This window comes from Ambystoma mexicanum, chromosome 6q, assembly GCF_040938575.1.
Source record: "Ambystoma mexicanum isolate Mex_15411 chromosome 6q, UKY_AmexF1_1, whole genome shotgun sequence".
Lineage (NCBI taxonomy): Eukaryota > Metazoa > Chordata > Amphibia > Caudata > Ambystomatidae > Ambystoma > Ambystoma mexicanum.
The window spans coordinates 1179705350-1179726680 of record NC_090937.1 but is presented as its reverse complement, the minus strand read 5'-3'; the positions used below and the strand labels follow the sequence as shown (position 1 = coordinate 1179726680).

General features: G+C 44.4%; 1 protein-coding gene across 1 annotated transcript in view; it reads left to right on the top strand.

Moving 5' to 3' along the window:
* The window catches only part of FAM114A1 (family with sequence similarity 114 member A1), a 399688-nt gene that overhangs the window by 56649 nt on the left and 321708 nt on the right, over positions 1-21331 (top strand). Inside the window, exons 3-4 of the mRNA XM_069631803.1 lie at positions 2111-2198; positions 12830-12937. Of these exons, the coding sequence (XP_069487904.1) occupies positions 2111-2198; positions 12830-12937 (196 nt within the window). The remainder of the gene's footprint in view (positions 1-2110; positions 2199-12829; positions 12938-21331) is intronic.

The window sequence follows — 21331 nt, the reverse complement described above, 5'->3', positions numbered from 1 at the left end:
CCTGGGTACCATTCCAACCCAATGGACCCACAACACCTACCTCGCACCTCTGGCCCACTCGATCAACACCATTACACCACACTTCCAGTGTAATGCTGATGACACCTACAGACTACCATCCTGAGCTGCCTCTCCATCCCCTGCCAAACATGATTGCCTGACTGCCAATCATGCAATGTGGACTGCTGACGATCCCTGCCTCAACACCAGCAAGACAGAGAAGCCCCCTTGACGGCTATGCCCTTGCAGAGAAGGAGCCAAGTACCCCCACCTCAACCATCTCGCCGATATTGCCTATATGTTGGGAACCAGAGTGTGAGACACGTGCAGTACCATTGAAAATACAGATACCGAGGAGAATCCTGGAAGCAAGGTTCCCATTGAGAAAGCCATACCTGCACACACGTATGATGACCATTTGAATGAAATCCCAGAAGAAGCAGGACCAATGAATGAGCGAGCAGAATGGTGATGTCACACGAAGCAAGCCTGACGTACATAGAAGAGATGCAGAAACAAGAGAATGCAGATATTCTATAAGGCATCAAGAAAGTATCAAAGATAAGTGACATCTTTGGCTCAAGATGAAGACACTTATGCTATAGAAACGAGGAAGATATCAAGTCATTTTACACGTGTACATATGCAAAGAAACGCAAGCAGACAAAGTATTCTTGAGGCTAGCTAAGTAGTGAATAGATTGCGGCATGCGCCATTGTATACATATATAGGAGCAAGTAAATAATGGATGATTCCACTACTTGTTATAGCAGTGCTAGAACAGGGAAGGGAAGGCCTTTCCAGCATGTTGCAGTTGAAAAAGCAATTGAATTAAAGTAGCAGATCTCAGAAATGCGAGGCTGGATGAGCCCCAAGAAGCCAAGGTCGTATCGGACTAGGATGAACGGACATTAGTTACAAATCGTGTGAAAGACGAAACTCTTGTTCAGAAGGCATGGACAAAAACAAGGAAGATGTCAGAGGTCTATAAATAGTATTTTAAATGCACCAGAGCTCAAATTTTTGGTCTTCAGTCACTTGGAAGTGTGAAGTTGGACAAACATGACAAGCCACACCTACGCATGAAGGCAGAGCGTGCCTTCACTCCCCTGAATTCTCCAGAGCAAAGAACATTTCCAAGGACAAGTTCAAAGCCTTAATTGACAGCAGACCACTGAGGTGATGATAGATGATATGCTAATTGGTGGGAATCTATGGTTATGACCAGCTCACCAGCACCTGGAAGTCTAGCTTGCGTGCTGCTAACGGAGGTGGAAAAGTACTGACGGATGTAAGAGTACAAACCAATTGTAGGGGGCTGCGTAATTAAGGGCCCTATAGTTTGTGTAACCAATGGGATGTTGTGTATTTAGTGACGTTCATAGTGACCAGTTTGAGTGGAGCGCTTAGTTGCCCCACCTGATGTTAAGAAGCCTATCACTTTCTCAGACTAGTATGGAAAGTATACTTAGATGTTCCCCTAGAACCAATCACTCTCTTCAATAGGTTTTTGTAGTTTGCCACGTAGGATGACGTTAGTGAATACATAGGTTAACGTCATCAATGACAAGTTTTTACTATAAGTATTATGTTTTTTCTGAAGTAAATTGAGAGACTGTGCGGTGAGACATCCGTTGATGTCCGTTGTACTCCCTGTTTTAGATAATTGATATTAAAACAGTCAACCTTTTTGCCAACTACCCGAGTCGTTTCAATTATTGATGTTTGAGTAACTTCTGCATCCCCACTCATCTCATAGTATTGCTACCTTGTCTTAAAGGGCTGGGTCAAGTCAGACAGTTCACTCTGACACCCAACCACTCCCTGGCCACCCTCCATGCCCCCCTCCCCACACTTCCCTGCAAGGCTACAGAACCTGTTGACTGCTTTGACCCATGCGAATACATTTTCAAACTCAGTTTTTTGCTCTGCCTTTTCCTCTGCCTGCCCACCTCAAAGAGGGCTGGGAATTTGTAAATGACATAAAATATTTCTAACTAAATTCCTTTTGTGAGTTGAAAATTAGCTCTGGCGAGATTTACTGCCATTGGGTTTGACTGTGCATTTTTAAAACCTGACTGACCTCAGAAAATCATTTTATCTTCCTTAGGATCTAAACTCCCCCACAGCAGGTGGTGGGTGGGGAGCCTGGGGATCTTGGGGCAAGTCTCTGCTATCAACAGCTACTGCATCAGTTGGTGAGTATTGTGATTCGCAGTGTGCCTTGTATTTTGGTGTGATGTTCCTCCCTTTTTAAATCCATGTCGATACTATTTTATAGTAGGCCAGCAAAGAAAATGTTTGCCTGTAAAACTGAATAATGTAACTATTTTGAATGTATAGAAATTGAGCAATATTATTTTACTTGGTGGGCATGGGCGTAATTTTAGGGGGGTGGGCAGGGGTGTTTGTCCCCCCCAACTTTCATGGCACACCATTTTGTCCCCATTCATTTGGCTGTGGCACCTTTTCTTCAGATGTCACGTTCCCCCCAACATTTTCAGCAAAGCTACTCCACTGGTGGTAGGGTCATACCATGCGGTAACGGCCCATCTCCCAGGTTATTATACCCTAGTGAATCAAAGGCCTTTAATGAAGATGGCAGGCCGTTGCGACCACAACTGAAGACATTATTACCATTAGCAAAGTGAGAAAGCGCTTTTTTTGGGTGGGGGGGTTAAAAAAAGTGAGCATTAAGGAGAGAAAGGCATAAATTGACAAGCAAGATGGCCACAAGACAATCGGAAAGGGTGGGGGACTGTGGTAGCCTAAGGATCACAGGACACCAGCATTGATGCAGGGTGTTTATTTGGTAGCAGGTAGTGCAAACAGGGTAGCTGTACTCCTGGCCAATGTCCTCAAGAAACCAGGGCAGTTGACTTCACTGCGCTCGTTTTATAGTCTCTGCTGGAGTCTCTTAACATATATACATGAGCAGGGGTCAAGTCCTAAAAATTAAAGTGGGGGGACTCATCAGCAAATGCATCAAAGTGAAATATGCACATTTCATCAAATTGGCTTTGCATAGCCAACCAAATTGCACATGGCAAATGGCATTTGCCTTTCATAAAATCAACACCCCCACAAAACCAAGAGAGGATTTTTCTTCTAATAGTGTTTTTGAAAATGTTAAAAGGTGCGCATGTTTTAAACTCCAAGAACCAATACAAATGTTTTCCCGGGGACTTGCAGTGCCGAAATGGGACATTTCACCTTTAGTTGTCTGTTATTTTTCATTAGTAACCCGGCGAGAGACAATCTGAATGCAACAAGCATTATGATTGGCTCTCGCCAGGTCCCTACCCGGCCGGGAATCCCTCTGTCGGGATTCCACAGCCTTTGTCCCCGGCGGGAGGCGTGGCAACCCCTCAGCCAATGAGGAGGCTTGAAGCGAGGCCAGCCCCGCTCCGAGCCTTCCCGCGGCTGAGCGGCTGCCTTTGCCCCCCGCCGGGGAATCTGATAAGTCTTTTTTTTAAAATTTTATTTCTTAATTCCCTTCCCTCCCTCCCTCCCTCCTACCCGCCCCCCCAACTCACCTTCTTGGTCCTGCGTCCCCGGCGGGGGACGATGGAAGCCTCCAGTCGTGTAGACTCGGAGCGGGGCCATCCCCGCTCTGCGCCTCCACACGGCTGGGGGCTTCCCTCGTCCCCCGCTGGGGACGCAGGTACGTTTTATTTATTTTTCCCCCTCATCCCCCGTCCCACTCCCGCCCTCCCAGCCCCACTTACCTTCATTTTGATCCTTTTTCGAGAGCGGACGCGCTGGGAACACTTGTGTTCCCAGCACGTTTGCTCCCGATGGCCGCCATGGAAAGGGAAAACGGACTCCGTTTTCTTTCCATGGCGGTGGGCATTTTCTCTTGTTTTTTTTTTCGAAACGCCGCAGCGCCCGAAACGCTGCAGCATTTTAGGGACAAAAAAAAAAGCTTTTAGTGCCCCGGTCACGCAATTTTTGCAGGCCAGGGTACTAATAACAATAGAACACTCGCGTCGGGGGCATTACCGAATCTGGTAATGCCTCGGGGCCCATAGGTAAGGATGGGCCCCGAGGCATTACCTGAGTCGGTAATGCCCCCGATGCTCAGGTTCTATTGCTTAATTAGATTATATAATGCAGTTGTGAAGTGTCCGGCCTACAAATGCGACGACTGTGGTTCGATCCATTTGGTCACCTTTAATGCATAAATTCAAAGAGGATATTCAAAGTTTCTCATTTTAGCTGGGGGGGCCTGAGTCCACCCTCTGAAAAAAGTGGGTGGACTCTGTCCGCCCACGTGTACCCTCGACTTGAGCCCTGTACATGAGCCACCACTCGGCCCCGGGTGGCGGCTGTGGAATTATGCTCCTTCAATACACTTAATAGTTCATGTGCAGTGTCTGCTTTCTGGAGGCCTCGAGCCTCACTTTAGGAGGAGCGTTGGGGCACGTCTGTAGCCCTGTCGGTCCGCTCTGTGTCTGGCGAGTTCCATTGCCATTGTGCACTTTGCACAGGTCATCTTGCGAGACTCCAGGAGGGGTGGGCCAAGGTCTTGCGGGATAGAGTTCTCGCATACCTCCTTTCGTTAGAACAGTTTTGCCCTACTCCATTATGTAGTCTCTATATCTGGTTGGCTTTCTCCTTTCTCGTTGGGGTTGGTTCTCGCTGATTGCTGTACTGGGACTCAGAGCGTTCACGCCCTGTGCTTCTTCTGCGACCTGGGAGGCTAGAGTCTTTTCTTTGTGGTGTTCACTCCACAAGTGTGCGGGGCTTCTCATGACTCTCTCTTCCTGGCGCTCTTCCTCCATATCTTCTGCTCCTGTCCTCTCAACGTCGTCAGCTGATTCTAACAGTGCGTTAGTATCTCCCACTCCTATAGATGCGTGCATTTCCAGAATGTTCCTCTTGTACATGGCCACCCTTTCTCGATTCCACAGAGTACAGACGTGGTTGGTGCCTTTCTGGGTAACTTCAGCAGGCCGGCTATACCTGCAGCCAGTTGCGGTATCTTTGTAGGGCAGTCGTATTTTTACAAGATCCCCTTCATTGACTGCTGTGCAGTGGACAGACCTGCGAACATCTCTTTGCGCTTTCATTACATCCTTGCTCTTCTGTGTCCTATTGCCATCAAATGCCTAGGAAGTCATGCTACTTTCAAGCTGTTTCCACCCTATACTCTGGTAGTCTAACTCTGTGGCAGATAGATACATATTTTTATTATGAACTAGTGTACAGGCCGTGTAACCGGGCGAAGTGCAGGTTTTCAGTAAAACAGTAGGACCACTATCGATCCTAAGCTTACAGCTCCCTCTAGCTGGGATAACAGGCGAAGCAATGAGAATTAGACCACTGTATATCCTAAGGCAACAGCTCCCTCTAGTGGAGCATTCTGTGCATTCAGGCAGCCTCTACTGCGCATGACGGCATCAGACCAAATTAGATCTGGCCTTTTATTATATAGTAAGATTGGTTTAAGAAAATTAAACCTTACAAAATTATCTTTCATATATGGCAGATTTGGCATTAAATGCTTAAATACACCATTTGGCAGGTTACAGGCCTGAGCAAAGCAAGGGCCTTAACGAAGTTGGTTCTGGGAGCATTTTGGCAAAAATATCACAAGTGGCATGACCCAGCCCCCGCTCTATGCTAACCTGGCTATAATGTTTGCAACAGACTTCTTGCCCTATTCTTTTTGCACAATACCTAGATTCCGCCAGCTTTTGGGAAAAGGCAATCGCCACTGGGAAATTCCTGGCCACCATTTTTTTTCTCCTGCGAGGCAGCACTGGAAACGTGCAACAAGATTTTGTCCACTGCGGGGGTTACTACACCATTGCCAAGTGCCACAAAATAGACTTCATCATGGACCTGTGGTCCAGTGATCAGAGAATTGCACACTGGGTGGGCTTTGTTTCCTCTGCCAGCAGAGAGCGGTCCCGGAATAATGCATTGGGCAGCAGGTATGCGCAGTTGTGCATACGAGGACTTGATTGCAGAATCCACATAGTCCCTGATATCTATGTGATAGTGGGGGTAAAGTGGCTAAGGTCTCTTGATTTGCGTTTAGTCTTTGGTGTGGCAAGCAATGCATGCAATGTCCTTGATTCCTTACATATTGGTACGACAATGCACGTCCCCTGCATTACACATGTCCTTCGCCTTATCACATGTTTTATGAGCACTTGTGAGTGTGTGGAATAAGTGCTTGCTGTATCCCCAAAAATCCGCTCACATCAATCGTGTTTTCCATGCAAACTTGCAATGGCCGTTTGCAGATGCACCACAACTTGCCACTGTACAACCTAAGGACCTCCTTAGCAACATTGTTATTAAGTGGCTAAAATGCATTTTCATACAATCAGTCTAGCCAATACTTACTGTGGCATGACATTTTTTACCGGGCATCTATGATACAGAATTGTAGATGCCCAGCAAAACATCTATCCTCTTCCCCCCCTCCCCCCTCCGCTACCCACCTCCACCATACTCCACCCCACCCAAATCAGCCTCCCAGGCTAGCACAAACACAACACAAGCTAACCCACATTCATTCACTCATTCAAACACACATTCATACAAAATTCGCACAGCATTCATCTAAAAAAGTTCAAACAGAATTTACTTGCTCATTCAAACATATATTCACACATTGTAACGGCACTAACACACATTTATTTTCTCATTCAAACACATTCACGCATTCTAACAGCATTCACTCATTCACACACACCCAACCACCCATAGATCAAATACTCCAAGTACCAATTTCGGTTGGGTGATATTGTATGCAAATATGTGCTCTGTAAAGCGCTTTGGATAAAGGCGCTATATAAATAACACATCATTATCATTACTCGCTCATACACTCATTTATACACACAATATACACATACAAAATTACATTTTCCTTCCTCTTACCTCTGAGACAGTGCTGGTCCGGATCCTGCTTCTAAGCTCCACCCGCGCAAAAGTACTGAAACCAAGAAGCACAGAGCGCTTCCTGGTTTCTGCACTGGCATGCAGGAGCCCTGCCTCTTTACTCCTTCAGCAGGGGTTGGAGTGAAGTCACCAGGAGTCACAGCTGGAAACCCCCAATTTACACCCATGTTTCCAATCTTAACATGGTTATCCAGGCATTGTTGCATTTAGCAGAATTTTGGAAAAACATCTGTAAGGTAACCTATCGTCCAGTGTTTTAATACTTGTGTTTTTAAGTTTTTATTAAAAAAATAATCATATTGGCTTTTGCTAGTTATATTAAGCATAACTGTTTATGCTTTATTTTGCCTTTATCGGCTTATGAATTATTGGCCACGAGATGCTCCTTAGGACGTTATCGCATTGGATGGGGATCAGAACCTTAGTTTTGGATTGGTTGCTTACTATTTCAACCAACTCTCATCAGGCAGTTGCTGATGGTCAAGCAACCTGAGATCCCTATCCAGTTCCTTTTGGACTCCCTCAAGGGCCAGTCCTGTTGCCTATTCTGTTTAATTCATATATGGAACCATTTGGAAATGTGGCCGTCAAACTGATAGTGCGCATGCGCCAATATGCTGACGATGCACATCTATATTCAAGTTTCGTTGGATGGTGATTGGAAACACCATGAAGATTTAGATGGCGTCTCATTTTTAAAACTATTCCCTTGAAATTTATTTTCATATTCTTGTCCTAAACCTGATTACTTTTTTATATGGTTTTCGGGAGCATAAATTCCAGGTGCTTCTTCACAATTTGCTAGATTTGCAAGTTTCATTTTACACCTTTCTTTCTACGGCTCACTTTCGATTATGTGTGATAATTCTTAGTATTATCATACATCGATTTTGAAAATTCTCTTTTAGTAGATCTTCCTAAAACCTCCGTGCCCCGTTCTAAGCGTTTTTTAAGCTGCTGAGAAATTCAAATCTATTTCTCCAATTTTAATGTCTGCATTGGCTCCCACTTTAGTCAAGAATTAGCTTTAAATTAATGTGTGTTACATATAAAGCCATCCACTCCTAGACTCCATATCTAGCTGACAAATAAAACATTCCTGAACGTTTCAAAGGCCTTCGTAGCCGTGAATCTCTCATCCTTAAAGTACCTCAAGGTCAACTTCGCTGAATCGTTCTTTTTCTGGTGCACCGGGGATGTGTTGGCGCAATCTTCCTCCAGAATTACAATTGATGCCTGAATATTTTAAGTTTTGCTAAGCTTTAAAATGTTGGCACTAGAATGTTGTATTTTAATCCCCATTTACCGTGTTATGTTTTTGTTGGTTCATTCATGAGTCTGTTTTTATCTTCAATCTGTCTAAACTGGAACACTTTGGTACTTTGTATATGTTGACATTGTAAAGCGCTCTGTTGAACTTGTTGGCTGGTTCGAATTATACAAGAATTTGAAATAAATTCATATTAGAAGACAAAATTGTGCTCATTTTCCTGACCTCAGAATGACGAGAGGCTGAAGGGGACCATGCCACGATTCAAATCGGTGATTTACAGCTTGCATACATACTTCTACAACTTGAGCACAACACACTGAGCTGCCTTGTTCTGTCTAGTCAGTGTTTTGTATAATTATGATGTTTACATGACTCCATAAGCCCCTTAGATTCCACCAGAAAACTATAGGCCCACATATAACTCAGGTGTTAGGAGAGTGGCATGGGAGGGTCCAGGGTGTGAGGCTGTGGCCAGAGGGACACCGCTGACAAATTGATTTCTGCTTCCTCGGTATGAAGAAAGCAGAGGCCAGCATTAGTCTAGTTGTACAAATAGGCGAGTGACTCTCAGGAACAATGTTATTATTATTATTATAATTCTGTTAGCTGATACGTAGACATCTATGGGTTCATATGTCTCGCTGGAAAGGAGACTTCGTAGCACCAATGGAAGGTCACTGTGGGGAATTGATTTTCCTTGCCACATATGAGTAAAAGCTAGCATGCAGTATGCAGAGCAGATGTTTTGAGAATGACACGTGGATGGGTGATACGTTTTCAACGGGCCAAATGCTATGCTATGAGGGGGTGGGCAGGGGAGTTGCAAGGTCTGGAAAAGACCTGGGGCTAAGCTGATGTTGGAACTGTTGGGACTGGGGGCTAGCTAGTCTTTTGGCTGTAGCTCCTGAGATTCTATCAGGGGCTACAACCAAAAGATCAGGGGCTATAGCCCCCTTAGCCCCCCCCCCCAGCAACGCCCCTGGGGGTGGGTAACTGGTACTGCCTGCCATCCGAATCTCCTCACTTCTGCAAGAGGCCAGCTCTCACCCAGATTCAGGGCTGAAGGCAGCAGGGGCAGAATGCAAGCTACAGCAGCTTTGAGGCAAAGCCGGCACCCCCCTCGGTGCTTTTCTTCCATGCCTGCCTGCCCTGGCCCACCCTAGAGTGTGCCAAATAGAGGAGAGGATGTCACACTTCATGACGCTGACATGAGTCCATCTCGTCTTGCGTGGATCGGCTTAGCAACAGCCTGCCTGTCTCCCAGAAGAGCTACAGTAAATCAAGTGGACTATCTTTAAATTTAAACACACATTTACAGTCCCAACCAATTCAAAGTAAAATTCAACCAGCGCATTTTGTACCACCTAAATAGAATCTGCAGCACTGGTGCGCTTCTCAGCCTCATGCCAATGAGGGACTATAGTGCCACTTTCTGTGGCCGCCTCTTCTAGAGCAAACGATACGAATGGTGACATGCTTCAGGACTCGAGGTTTGCTAGGTATTCTATAGAAATGTGAATAATTCTATTTCTCATTTTTAATTGGTGGGACTGAAGACTGCAGACACAGCTGTTGAAAATGTGTTAAATATGCTATCAATTTCAAGGGTGGTTAAAAACAATACAATATACAAAAAGAAGAATTGTTCCTGTTGCTAAAATGACTTGTGAACGTTCACGACGGATCATTCTACGCAGCGGAGTTGCTAGGACTGGAAAAGACCCGGGGCTACGCTGATGTCGGAACTGTTGGGACTGGGGGCTAGCTAGTCTTTTGGCTGTAGCTCCTGAGATTCTATCCGGGGCTACAACCAAAAGATCAGGGGCTATAGCCCCCTTAGCCCCCCCCTAGCAACGCCCCTGATTCTACGCCTAATTTAAGATCATTGTAGTATTCCATTATTGCGTCTGGTGCTGTTTCCAGATTTGGCAATAGATTTCGATCTATTGCCATTTTTAATATGTATTTTGATAGGCAGTTACTTCATTGCACGTACTGAAGACAGTGTTTTAATGTGTGATTGAATTCTATGTGTTATCAAATTCTGTAGCAATTCATTTTTTAAAAACATTTTGGGATTATTTTTAATTTTAGTTTTTGATTGTGTGGAATGTTAAATCAATTAATGAGTGAGTCTAATGTAGATAGATTATTATTGGTAATTACATTGATTGTTACAATGAATTTAAATCAAGCATACAATTTAGTATTGATTTTTCACAACCTATTTTACCAACAAGATTCTTCTTTTTGTATGTTGGGAGGATGGCTCAGGGGCAACGGGCTTGTCTTGGCAACAAGGGTTCGATCCCCGGGAACCTCTGGGTTGTTACAAATAACCAATTAAAATATTGCTCCCTACCACCCAAGTTACTAATTTACGTACAGGTTGCCCTCATATTTTGTGAATCAAAGAAAAGCAATGCAACCTATCTTGTAAAAGGTCTTTTAGGTTATGTGTCCTATTATTTTTGTGTTTAAAGATTTTATTGGATGCAATTTGGTATACCAGGCAAATAATACAAACATCATATGTCAAGAATACCGTAAGACGAGGCATGCAAGATATAATAGAGATTAATACTAAAGTAAGCCAAGCATCCTTGTATCATATAATTTCAAACAGTACTAATCATTTTTAAATATTGAGGGGCGAACAACATTACACACAGCAAGACAGAACACCAACTGGACAGAACACACACAAGAAGAGGGAAGGGGATGAAAAGTAGGGTACACATATAACGAGCATTATTACAGGGTAATGATTCGCAGGTTACTGATGAGAATCTACATGGATAAATAGTCATTGAATTATTGCCATTTCAACTGATACTTATTTAGTAAGTCAGGAGTAGATGCATTACAGCCTTCCAACCTATGCATATTGCATATAGAATTACACCAAAATGTATCCTGAATTTGACTTAGGTTTTTCCAATTGGTTGTGATATTTTGGATTGCTACCATTAAGCATGAATCAAACAGACATCTAGCATGTTTGTTGCCTGAATTGTTATGTAACATGGAGCTGCCTAAGATAAGACAATCAAAACCAAAAAGGTTAAAAATACATTTGATGGTATTTCACTCAGAGTTCCAAATGGCTTCACAAATGGACATTCTATAAACATATGCTTGAAAGAACCTTGAACCTGCAGGCAACTCCAGCAATTATCATTGGGTGATAGACCACATTTGAACAGGGATACAGGGATGATAAATGCTCTGTGATGAAAAAAGAACAAGGTTTGGATAAGGCTTGCAGAGGTGGTAATTTTTAGAAATACACTGCCATTGGGGGGCCAGCAAAACTGATGATCGAACAGTAAGCAATCTCTTCTCCAGTCACTGTGAAGGCACTCAATCGGGGTAGGTGAAGAACTTAATAGGATGTTATAGTAGGTAGAGGCTGTCATATTAGAGTTGAGCATATGAAGCAGTCTTAGCACATTAGGATTATTGGAACTATACATCAGTGTCTCAAAATGTTCACATATTGCAGCAATAATTGTAAGAAATTGCATCAGGGAAGAACTGGGCATATGGAATTTGACAATAAATTCATCGAATGTAATGGGAATAACACATTTAAATAGTTAATTACAAAATGTGATGGCCCCACAGGGCCACGGCTTCCAGAAAATGGATTTACCTTTGATTTTAATCAGGGGATTATACCAAATGAGAGGGGATATAAATGAGGATTGCTAAGCTATGAATGGGAACATAAATATCTTAAGGGAAAGGAAGTGTTGATGAAAACAGGAGTATTTAGTGAATGTATGTTTCCCTCTATTCAGATAAAGGTCACTGCTGTGTTTGCTTAGCAGTAAAGGCTAAATTATATATTTTTAAATCGGGGAAGCCTCCCCCCTCCCAGGGAGCGGGATCTTTTAAGCTTACTAAGCGAAATTCTATGTTTCTTTCTCCCCCATAAGAATGTAATGAGACAGGAATCTATTGATTTGAAGAAGGAAGGAGGAATAGGTAACATATAGAGAAGATAGAGTATTATGGGGGAGATCATCATCTTAATCAATTCCAGTCGGCCCCACCAGGAGAGATAAAGGGGGGACCAGGAGGACACTAGCTCTTTGTCTCTGGCTAACGTACTATCTGAGTTATGTTTACAAATACTATTGATGGAAGCAGAAATGTGGATACCTTGTATTAGAATCGTAGGGGAGACCACTTCATGCCTAAAGTACCAATGGTGAAACGGGGTGAAATGTATGTTAAGTGGAAGAATCTCAGGTTTGTCAGTGTTAGGTTTGTAGCCTGACGCATCTGAAAATCTAGATATAACATTAAGTAAATGTTGGGCGCTATGTTGAGGTTTTTTTTTTTAAGAGTAAAAGTACATCATCAACATACAACACTGTTTTGATATGTAGATTGTCAAATGAAATTCCCAAAATGTTATTATTTTGTTTTAGGGCTTCGAGAAAGGGTTCTAATGATAGAATAAAGAGGATCGGGGATGGTGGGCAGCCCTGACGTGTTCCTCTAGATAAGGGAAAATGTCTCCTATTTTTAATTATTTGTTTTTCGTGTAACATATTATACTGCTGATAAATATGTAATCTAATTCAGTTGATGATACATTTCATGATTGTAACTTCATTTGCCCAATAGGTCATGGATTGACAGCAGTTAAGGAAAAGGCAGGAGCCACCCTTCGAATTCATAGCACAGCGTCTCATGAAGATGGGCGTCAAGAGACCTCTGAATCCATACAAACAGGTGCATGACTGATTTCTCGTTTTTTTCTTAAATTGGGTGAGTTCTGTAGCATCTGGATTTAAGCATATATTAATTTGTGCATATAATGCCTTAGAGTCAGATGTCAGTGAGTTCATTTTGTGGGAAATTGTGGAAAGAGAATCTGTATATGTATAAATGAGGAAGTATTTTTATTGCTACTTACTCCACCCTGAATAGTATGTGGTGAACATAAAATGATTGTATATCAGTGTAGATTTAGTTTTAGCCTATGTGTCACAGAGGCGCAGAACACAATGGAGTCTCAATGACGGTTCAAAGTTTTAAAAAAGGTTTTGTGGGACCTAGGGCCATCCCTCTTTAATGCTTCCCCATCCGAATAATTGGTTGGCGCTAGAGCTTATTGACCCCTACTGTCTGATGTCTGCCGTGACCTTCCGATGTTCTCCCTAAAGACAGGCTCTCTATCTCCCTCCGAGACTTCCTAACCTTCCCTACTCTCACAAGATGTTTGTGTTCTATTGAGAATGTTAGGGGTTCTGCCTTACAGTGAGATTCACCTGGTTCCACTCACATTCACTGCAACCTTTCCCTTCTACTCTACCTGCTCCTTCCCTGTCTCCTCCCCACCAACTTCCTGTCCCTCCGATGTATCACTCCTCTCTCCTGCCTCCTCCCTTTGATGTTAACTGTTCCTAGCTCCTACTACTCCACTACCCTGCCTCCTAGATCTCCCTCCTCCCCACTCATACAACTACTGCTCCTACTACAACCAATCTCTCACCCACTACTGCTTTTCCTCTCCCTACTACCACTCTTCCACTCCTTACTACCACTCCGCATCTCCTCACTACTGATATGATATGATGTGGCATTTATAACATGCCTGTACACCACTATTTATAGGTGCAAAACTACTACCACTACTACTTTTACTACTGCCACTCCTCCTACTCTCCCTACACCCAGTCCTACTACTACTTCCATTCTTCTTCCTACTACTACTACCACCACTCTTCCTCTGACTACTTTCACTCCTCCCACTACTACCCCTCCTCCCACTCTCCGATTTAGTCACCCTCCATTCTCACACCTTACACTGCCTTTCTTATCCGCTTGTCTCACAAATATGCACACTCACACAACACAACCACTAACACTCACCTGCTCAAAACTCTCCTCCACAATCCGCCACTCCTTCCTTCCTCCTTCTGGTCTCTTGGTCGCCATCCACCTCCTCCTCTGACCTCACCGGATACACTTCCTGTTTCCTGTCCCAAACTCTTATATATCTCTCTTTCTGAGGGTTTGCCAACTGTCCCTACCCGATCCACTTGCTTCCTATCCCTCCCTTGGTGTGTATCTGCGAGAAAAGGCTCGAAAGTGAGTCTTAGCCTGCCCACCTTTTCTGCACAGGCTGCCACCCAGGATAACGGATGGTGCTGGAAGATGCAGTCCAAACTCCGGGATCATTCCCCCCCACAAGTCCATGGTGGCCTAGTGGATGGGGACTACCGGTGAGCTTAGCATGTCCCATTTGTACTGCAGCCAATTAGGGCTACTGTGCAGCTGCGCTAAGATTCTGCATGGTTGCCTTATGTCTCTTGTGTGGCTGGAGCTGGTGTCGCGTTCTCTGTCACCACTCTGCCGCGGCGATCAGGTCTTTGTGGCGCTGGAATCTCATTATTACAGGCAGCTGTCTCTGATCCTCCTGCCGTTTTCTTCTTCTTTCTGTGTTCACTATTTGCTCTTCCCTTACTCTGGACTTTGCACTTGAAATGGAAAGAGAAGAATGCAAGCCTATGTACTGAGAGGCAAGGCTGGAGACCTGGTTCTGCACAGAAACAAATAGGCACAAGGCGGCAGCGGTAGGAAATGGCAGTGCTTAAAGTGGGCCGGGGCCGGGCCCCGGCAGTCTCCAAAAAGTGGGGCTGAGCAGGGGCACTGCCGGGGCCCCGTCCCACCGCCCGCAACATTGGCAGGATGCATTATCCCGCCGCGGCCGCAGCCGCGACGGGAGATGCATGCGCCTGCCATGAAGTCAGGCGATCTGACAAAAGTGGCAGCCAACCACAGGGATGCTGTGCCTGGCTGCCACTTCCGTCAGTCATAGTAACTGCATCTGGTGACCCCTCGCGCGCGAGGTCACCAGAGGCAGTTACTGTCCCTTTGTTTCCCCAGGTCGCCGAGGCGTCTTTAACCCTCGGCGAACCTGGGGATTCCTCGACATATTTCGGGTTTATAAAAGATGGCTTTGAAAGTACACATTTTAAGCCATCTTTTATAAAGCTTTGCCGACGTACAATTTTGTCCGTAGTCAAAGCTTTATAAAAGATGGCTTGAATTGTGTACTTTCAAAGCCATCTTTTATAAACCCGAAATGTTTAAAAAAGATGGCCTGAGAACTAGGCAAACCGTAGGGTATGCACACAAATATATAAAATGTTATATATTTGTGTGTGTACCTTACTATGGTTTGTGTACTTTGCAAGCCATCTTTTATAAACGTAAAAATATGTTACATTCTCTATGTTTAGAAAAGATAGCTTGCATAGTACACAAACCATAGTACGGTACGCACACAAATATATAACATTTATATATATTTGTGTGTATATCCTACGATTTGCGTACTTTTTAGGCCACGCCCCTCCCACAAGCCACGTCCCCAAATGAGGGCCCCCCCTCGATTCCTTACCCCCCTTAAAGCCCTTGGAAATGGGTTCCTCTCTGCTGCCACGTCTACCTTGTGGTAGAACTGGCTATGGCAGCAACCCTGTAAGGCCTCCCACCCCTGAATGAGAGTTCCTGCCCCCCCTGACAAGGCCCAATTATTGCACTTGCCACATATTTTAGCGAATTTTGGCGAAGTTTCATCATTGTTTTCATGGGCAAAATGATTGATGAAAAAGCATTTTTTGCATATTTTTTTTTTTTTCAGAGACGGAAAAATCACAATTTCGACCCGGATATCGCAATATTGTCTGCTTTGATTTCGTAGTACTTATCTGACATTAGAAAATGTGATGAGCCGAACACCAGATTCACTTTTTATGCAAAATTAGTACCCGGCGAGGGACAATGAGTTTGCAACAAGTGAGCTGGCCCAGGCTGCGGCGGTGCCACAAGTGATAAAAGGCATACGCTCCTAAACCACTGTGGCGAGTTTGCAGTAATGGCATACCAGGACTGCGTGTGTGCATGGACTTGCCAAGCCATAGGCACGGCACCTCCAAGGGACCACGTGCTGAGAGGGAGGTGTGTGAAGCTAATGGGACGGTGGTGCTCCAGCTATATTGTGGGTCTGGCGTCCACAACTGATCTTATCTAACATGAGATGCTACAGGATTAGCTGTGATAGGGCACCAGGAGGCCTAAAAAAAGTAGCAGCCAGGGATAGGGGGGCAGACCCAGCATGGCCGAGGCCCTTTAGCTGGGTGCTTATAAAAAAAACCTGCTAAAACACAAGTTAAGAAAATAGTAATTACTCTATACAACAAAGCTTTGCGGCAAGCAATTCTGCGCAGTCTATCGGTATGGCGAGCTCTGCTGGGGATGCCGGTGCTCAACAAGGTGGGGTGCCGTGAGCTGACTACCCAACTAACAGCGACCTTAAACAACTGACCATCAATGGCAATAGACACATCTCTGAGCAAATTGGCACATTATCACAAAGCATTTTACTGATTAGACAAGACCAGTTTAAGAGGGAGAACGTTTGAGGCTGAACAATGATCATCTAAGGTTGAAGATACATTGGCAGATACTTCTAAGGACGTCGCACATATTAAGGGCAGATATGCTGAGCTCCAGCACAAGGTCACCGATCTGGGTGACCGTTTGCACCAAAACAACATACACCTTTTAGGCCTCCTGGAGGGCATGGAGAAGGGAGGCCTGGAAAAAGTCCTCAGCCAGAAGTGGAGGAACTACACTGCTTGATAATTGATAGGGCACACCGGGTCCCTACGTAACGACCAATACCAAGGGCTCCACCAAGAACCGTCATCCTGAAATTTCTCGGATACCAAAACAAAGGTGAAGCTGATAACAGCAGCTAGAGATCGTTGAGATATTCTGTACAATGGCACAAGGCTGGCATTATACTCGGATTACAGCATTGCCGCGCAAAAAGAAAAATGGATGTTTAACAGGGCCAGGAAACTACTGACCCAGAGGAATCTGAAGTATGCCTTGTTGCCGCTGGTGCTCCTGAGGATCGATGTGGAGAGCAAGAGACGCTTTTTCTCTGACTCGAGGGAAGCTGTGCGATATGCGGAGACCCTCCCCAAATGAGGCTGAGTGAGGGCCGTAGATCTATCCCTAAAGAAGCGGAGGTGGCCTCTGCACACACAAACGAAGAGGCGCACGACAGGTAAAAACTCTCCACTACAGGAAACTGTCTCTATGGTTCAGATAAGACAAATACAAGTATGAACTACACGAAATGTAGAAGGCATAAGAGTAAGCTGGTGGTGGGAGGGGCATGAAGCTGTTATAGACACAAAACTGTGCTGCATATATGGTTGTGTGCCACAGCCGCGTCGCCATCTGAGTTCGGCGGCTGAAACCCAGCTTGTCACATGGCTAGAGCAGGTGGCTGGCACCTTAGGAGCCAAGTTACCTCAAAGTTTGTTTGTCCCGGTTGGAAAAGGTAGGGAGTACATTTGCCAGACCTTTATCCAACCAATTGTTGCTTCGCAGGTTGGGGTTTGGAAGCCGGGGGGGGGGAAGGGGAGTTATAGGTCTTGATGTTGAATTATGTTTTAGACACGATTTCATGCGCTTATCAGATCAACGGTGGGTTAATCGAGACCTGTAGGTGGGCTGCAGCAGGGCACAGATCGATAGCTCATTGTGATGGTGGCTAATGGAAGAAGGGGCGCAGCACTGGTGACATGGAACATTGGGGGCATTAATAATGTTGTGAAAAGACAAAGGGTCATCTGTTACTTAAAACGCCATAAAATTGAAATAGCTATGTTCCAGGAAACGCACCTTACTAGCGCAGAACACGTCAAATTGCGTAATAAGGTAAAGGGCCAACTGTATTTTTATCCTTCTCTGTTGCAACAAGAGAAGCAGCAATCTGGATAGCACCAACAGTCCAGTTTGAATGACAAAAACAAGTCTCTTCAACGACTCTGGCAGATTTATTGGGATTCCCGGATGGCTATTAGGCACAAGGGCGTTTCTGTTGAACATTTATGCGTCGAATATAGACGACCCTGGGTTTTTCAATTTGATGTCTCTGATGTTGCTAGATGAAATGGGTAATAGAATCATCTGTGGAGGCAATTTCAACTGCATACTCGATACAAACTTGGATAGCCCCAGGAAAACATGTTGGTCCTTAGGGGCAGCATCCAGGGCATAATTGCAAGTCCTTGACAAGTTCCAGCTGATAGACACCTGGCGTAATCATCCTGGGTCTTCCTATTGGTCACCGGTACATAATACCTTCTCGTGTATTGACATGATATTTGTGAGTACATTGGATTTACATACGGTGAGAGAAGCAGCATTCTTAGATCATTTTTCGTTAAACGTGCTGATGGACGGAGGTGGGCGCCCTAGCTCTCGTCCGCAATAGAGATTGCAAACCTCAGCTCTGCAGGACGTAGCGTACATGAACATGATGGAGGGGGAAGTACAGGCATTTTTCGATGTCAACAGAGGCACAGTAGATGCCTGTGGGATGCCTTGGGAGGCCTTCAAGATCATGATCTGAGGGGTTGTTAATGTCTAAGACCTGGTGAGTGAGGAGTATGTTAAATAAAGAGATAAAGAAATTGGAGAAACAAATACAGGAGCTAGCTACGCCGCACCGACCCAACAGTCCCTGCTCATCTAGCACAGGCACAGGTGATAAATGCAGCACAAGAGAGGTTAAGTAGATTCGAGTACCGTGAATATACCAAATTCCATGGATGACCATGACATCTCAAGGCCTGAAGCCCATCACACGCATTGAGACATCTGAGGGTACTATCACGCTAGAACTGCAGCCCATTAATAAGGTATTCACAGAGTATTACTTCGACTTATACAATGCTAATGGGGAAGCGGAGGAGGCAGAAAACACAGACCACCTGGCAGAAATAACACTACTGCGGCTGACCCAGCTCGACCTACTGAATCTAGAGAACTGTTACCATACAAGATGTGCACTGGGCAATCTTGAACCTCCCAACGGGCAAGGCTCCGGGCCCGAATGGCTTACCAGTTGAATTTGCCACTATATTCAGTGAGATCCTACTCCTGCACTTGCATGATAGGTACATGGAGGCCTTGGAAGTGGGGAGGTTGCCGGCTTCTTTTCGGTTTTGCTTGATGTGAAGCCCTGGGACGACGAAACTGATATGGCTATCATTGTAATACTGCTAAAACTGGGTAAATCGGAAGATAAGTGCGGTCATATAAAGGTGGTGCCCTACATGGTCACACAAGAGCAGGCGGGATTCATAGCAGGGAGGAATACCTCCCTTAGCTTACATAGAGTACTTTTGGTGCTTGATGGAGTCAAGACCATATCCGGAGATTATATACTAGCAATTCTAGGCGCTGAAAAGGCGTTCGACTCTGTTCACTGGGGATTCATGTATGTTGCACTGCAAAAATATATGGGTTAGGACCAGGGTTACGAAGATGGATCTAACTGCTTTACAACAACCCAGTAGCAAAAATGAGGACCAATTACATTACTTCTGAGCCAATCGACAAATGCAGAAGGACGAGGTAGGAATGTCCTCTGCTACCTCTACTATTTGCTTTATTAATCGAACCACTGGTGTGAAGTCTCAGAACAAAATGTGCTAATCAGGGGATCACCATAGCTGGTGCCCAACACATAATAACGACACAAAAAGGAGGTAAAAGGGAAAAAAAACCCGTATTCAACCAACCCTCAATAAGGTCAACAACCTTTAGCAAGCAACATTAGGGTCAAACGGGCATCTTGATTCTATTTCTTGAAGGTAACAACAGGACCAAACAATGTTATTGGATGGTAGTCTGCCTCTTATTCCATTAAATTAACAGGCAGTGTCAACAAACTAAAAAAATATAGTTGTTTTATTAAAGTACAAAAGTCAAATGCATGTAAAAACAGAGAAAAATACAATACACAATTAATGTTGTACTAACGGAAAATAATTCTAGAAATAGGTCTGGAACAGAAAGCAATGTGGTTTACTTCCTCTGTACTCTGCCCTTCCTATTTTTCAGCTCTAACCAAAAACAGTGCAAAACATAGAGCAGACGATAAGTCTTGTAGGTGTAGAAAGGGCTAGAAAGGGTTACAGCCCTCTAGGGTCTGTGATATCTACAGAAAATGTCATTTGGATGTGCAATTACACAACTGCTTACGAAAACAAACAAGATTTTTCAATGCAGCGTTACTTTCTTTCACTCAAAATGCTACACACACACCCCCTTCTCAACACAAACTCATCCAACATGTTTCTTTCCAACAAACAAAAAAGAGTGTAAACCAAGTGTGGGGAAATTCGTCAGGGAACTGTCCAAAAAAGTCAAGTCTATGTTGTCAATTTACACACTGTGTAGCGCCTAAAGCGCTGTGAGCTATGATAGATGGAAAAAACCCCTCTGCCTCTTAACTCGGCACTTTAGAGTTCCATACTAGCAACAAAGAAATACAAACAATAGCCTAACACATAAGCCCTTAATCACAGAGTGGTTTCCAATGGGGTTTTGCCATTATAAAACGCTTCTGTGAATTAGGCCCATAGTCTCACTATACGCTGACGACATATTGTACACAAAAGACCCGGGAAACACTATACCACTAATTCCGTGTGAAATAGACAGTTTTGGGAAGGTATCGTGTCTGAAGATTACCTGGCCTAAATCGGTTTTATACCCACTACCAGGTTCCAGTGAGCTGGGATTGGATATGATATGGCATTCATAATGGATAATCTACTGCTATAGTTTTCCAGATTCCTTCCTGTATCTCGGTGTAATGGTGAACGCAGATTTTGACGAGGTGTACAGGGAGAATTTGGGGGATATGGGTCCTGAGCTCGACCATATTGTCAATATATTGTCAATACTTGGGCTAACCTTCCAATATCACTCATGGGGACAATTGCTACAGCAAAGATGGTTATACTACCAAGACAGCTGCATTGCATGCAGGTGTTAGCACTGATCATACTTCTGGCATTTTTTAAGAAACTTGATGCTATACTGCTCCAACTATTTGGGGGAAATAAGAACCCGAGGATTGCACTAACCAAGCTGAAACAACCCATAGTGACTGGAGGGCTGGGTGCCCCTGATTTTCAGTTACATTATTATGTAGCTCAGTTACAGCGGGTAGTAAACTGGTGGGGGGAAATTGCACTAGGCCTCCTTAATAGGATGATACAAGCCATACCTGGGGAAGAAAAG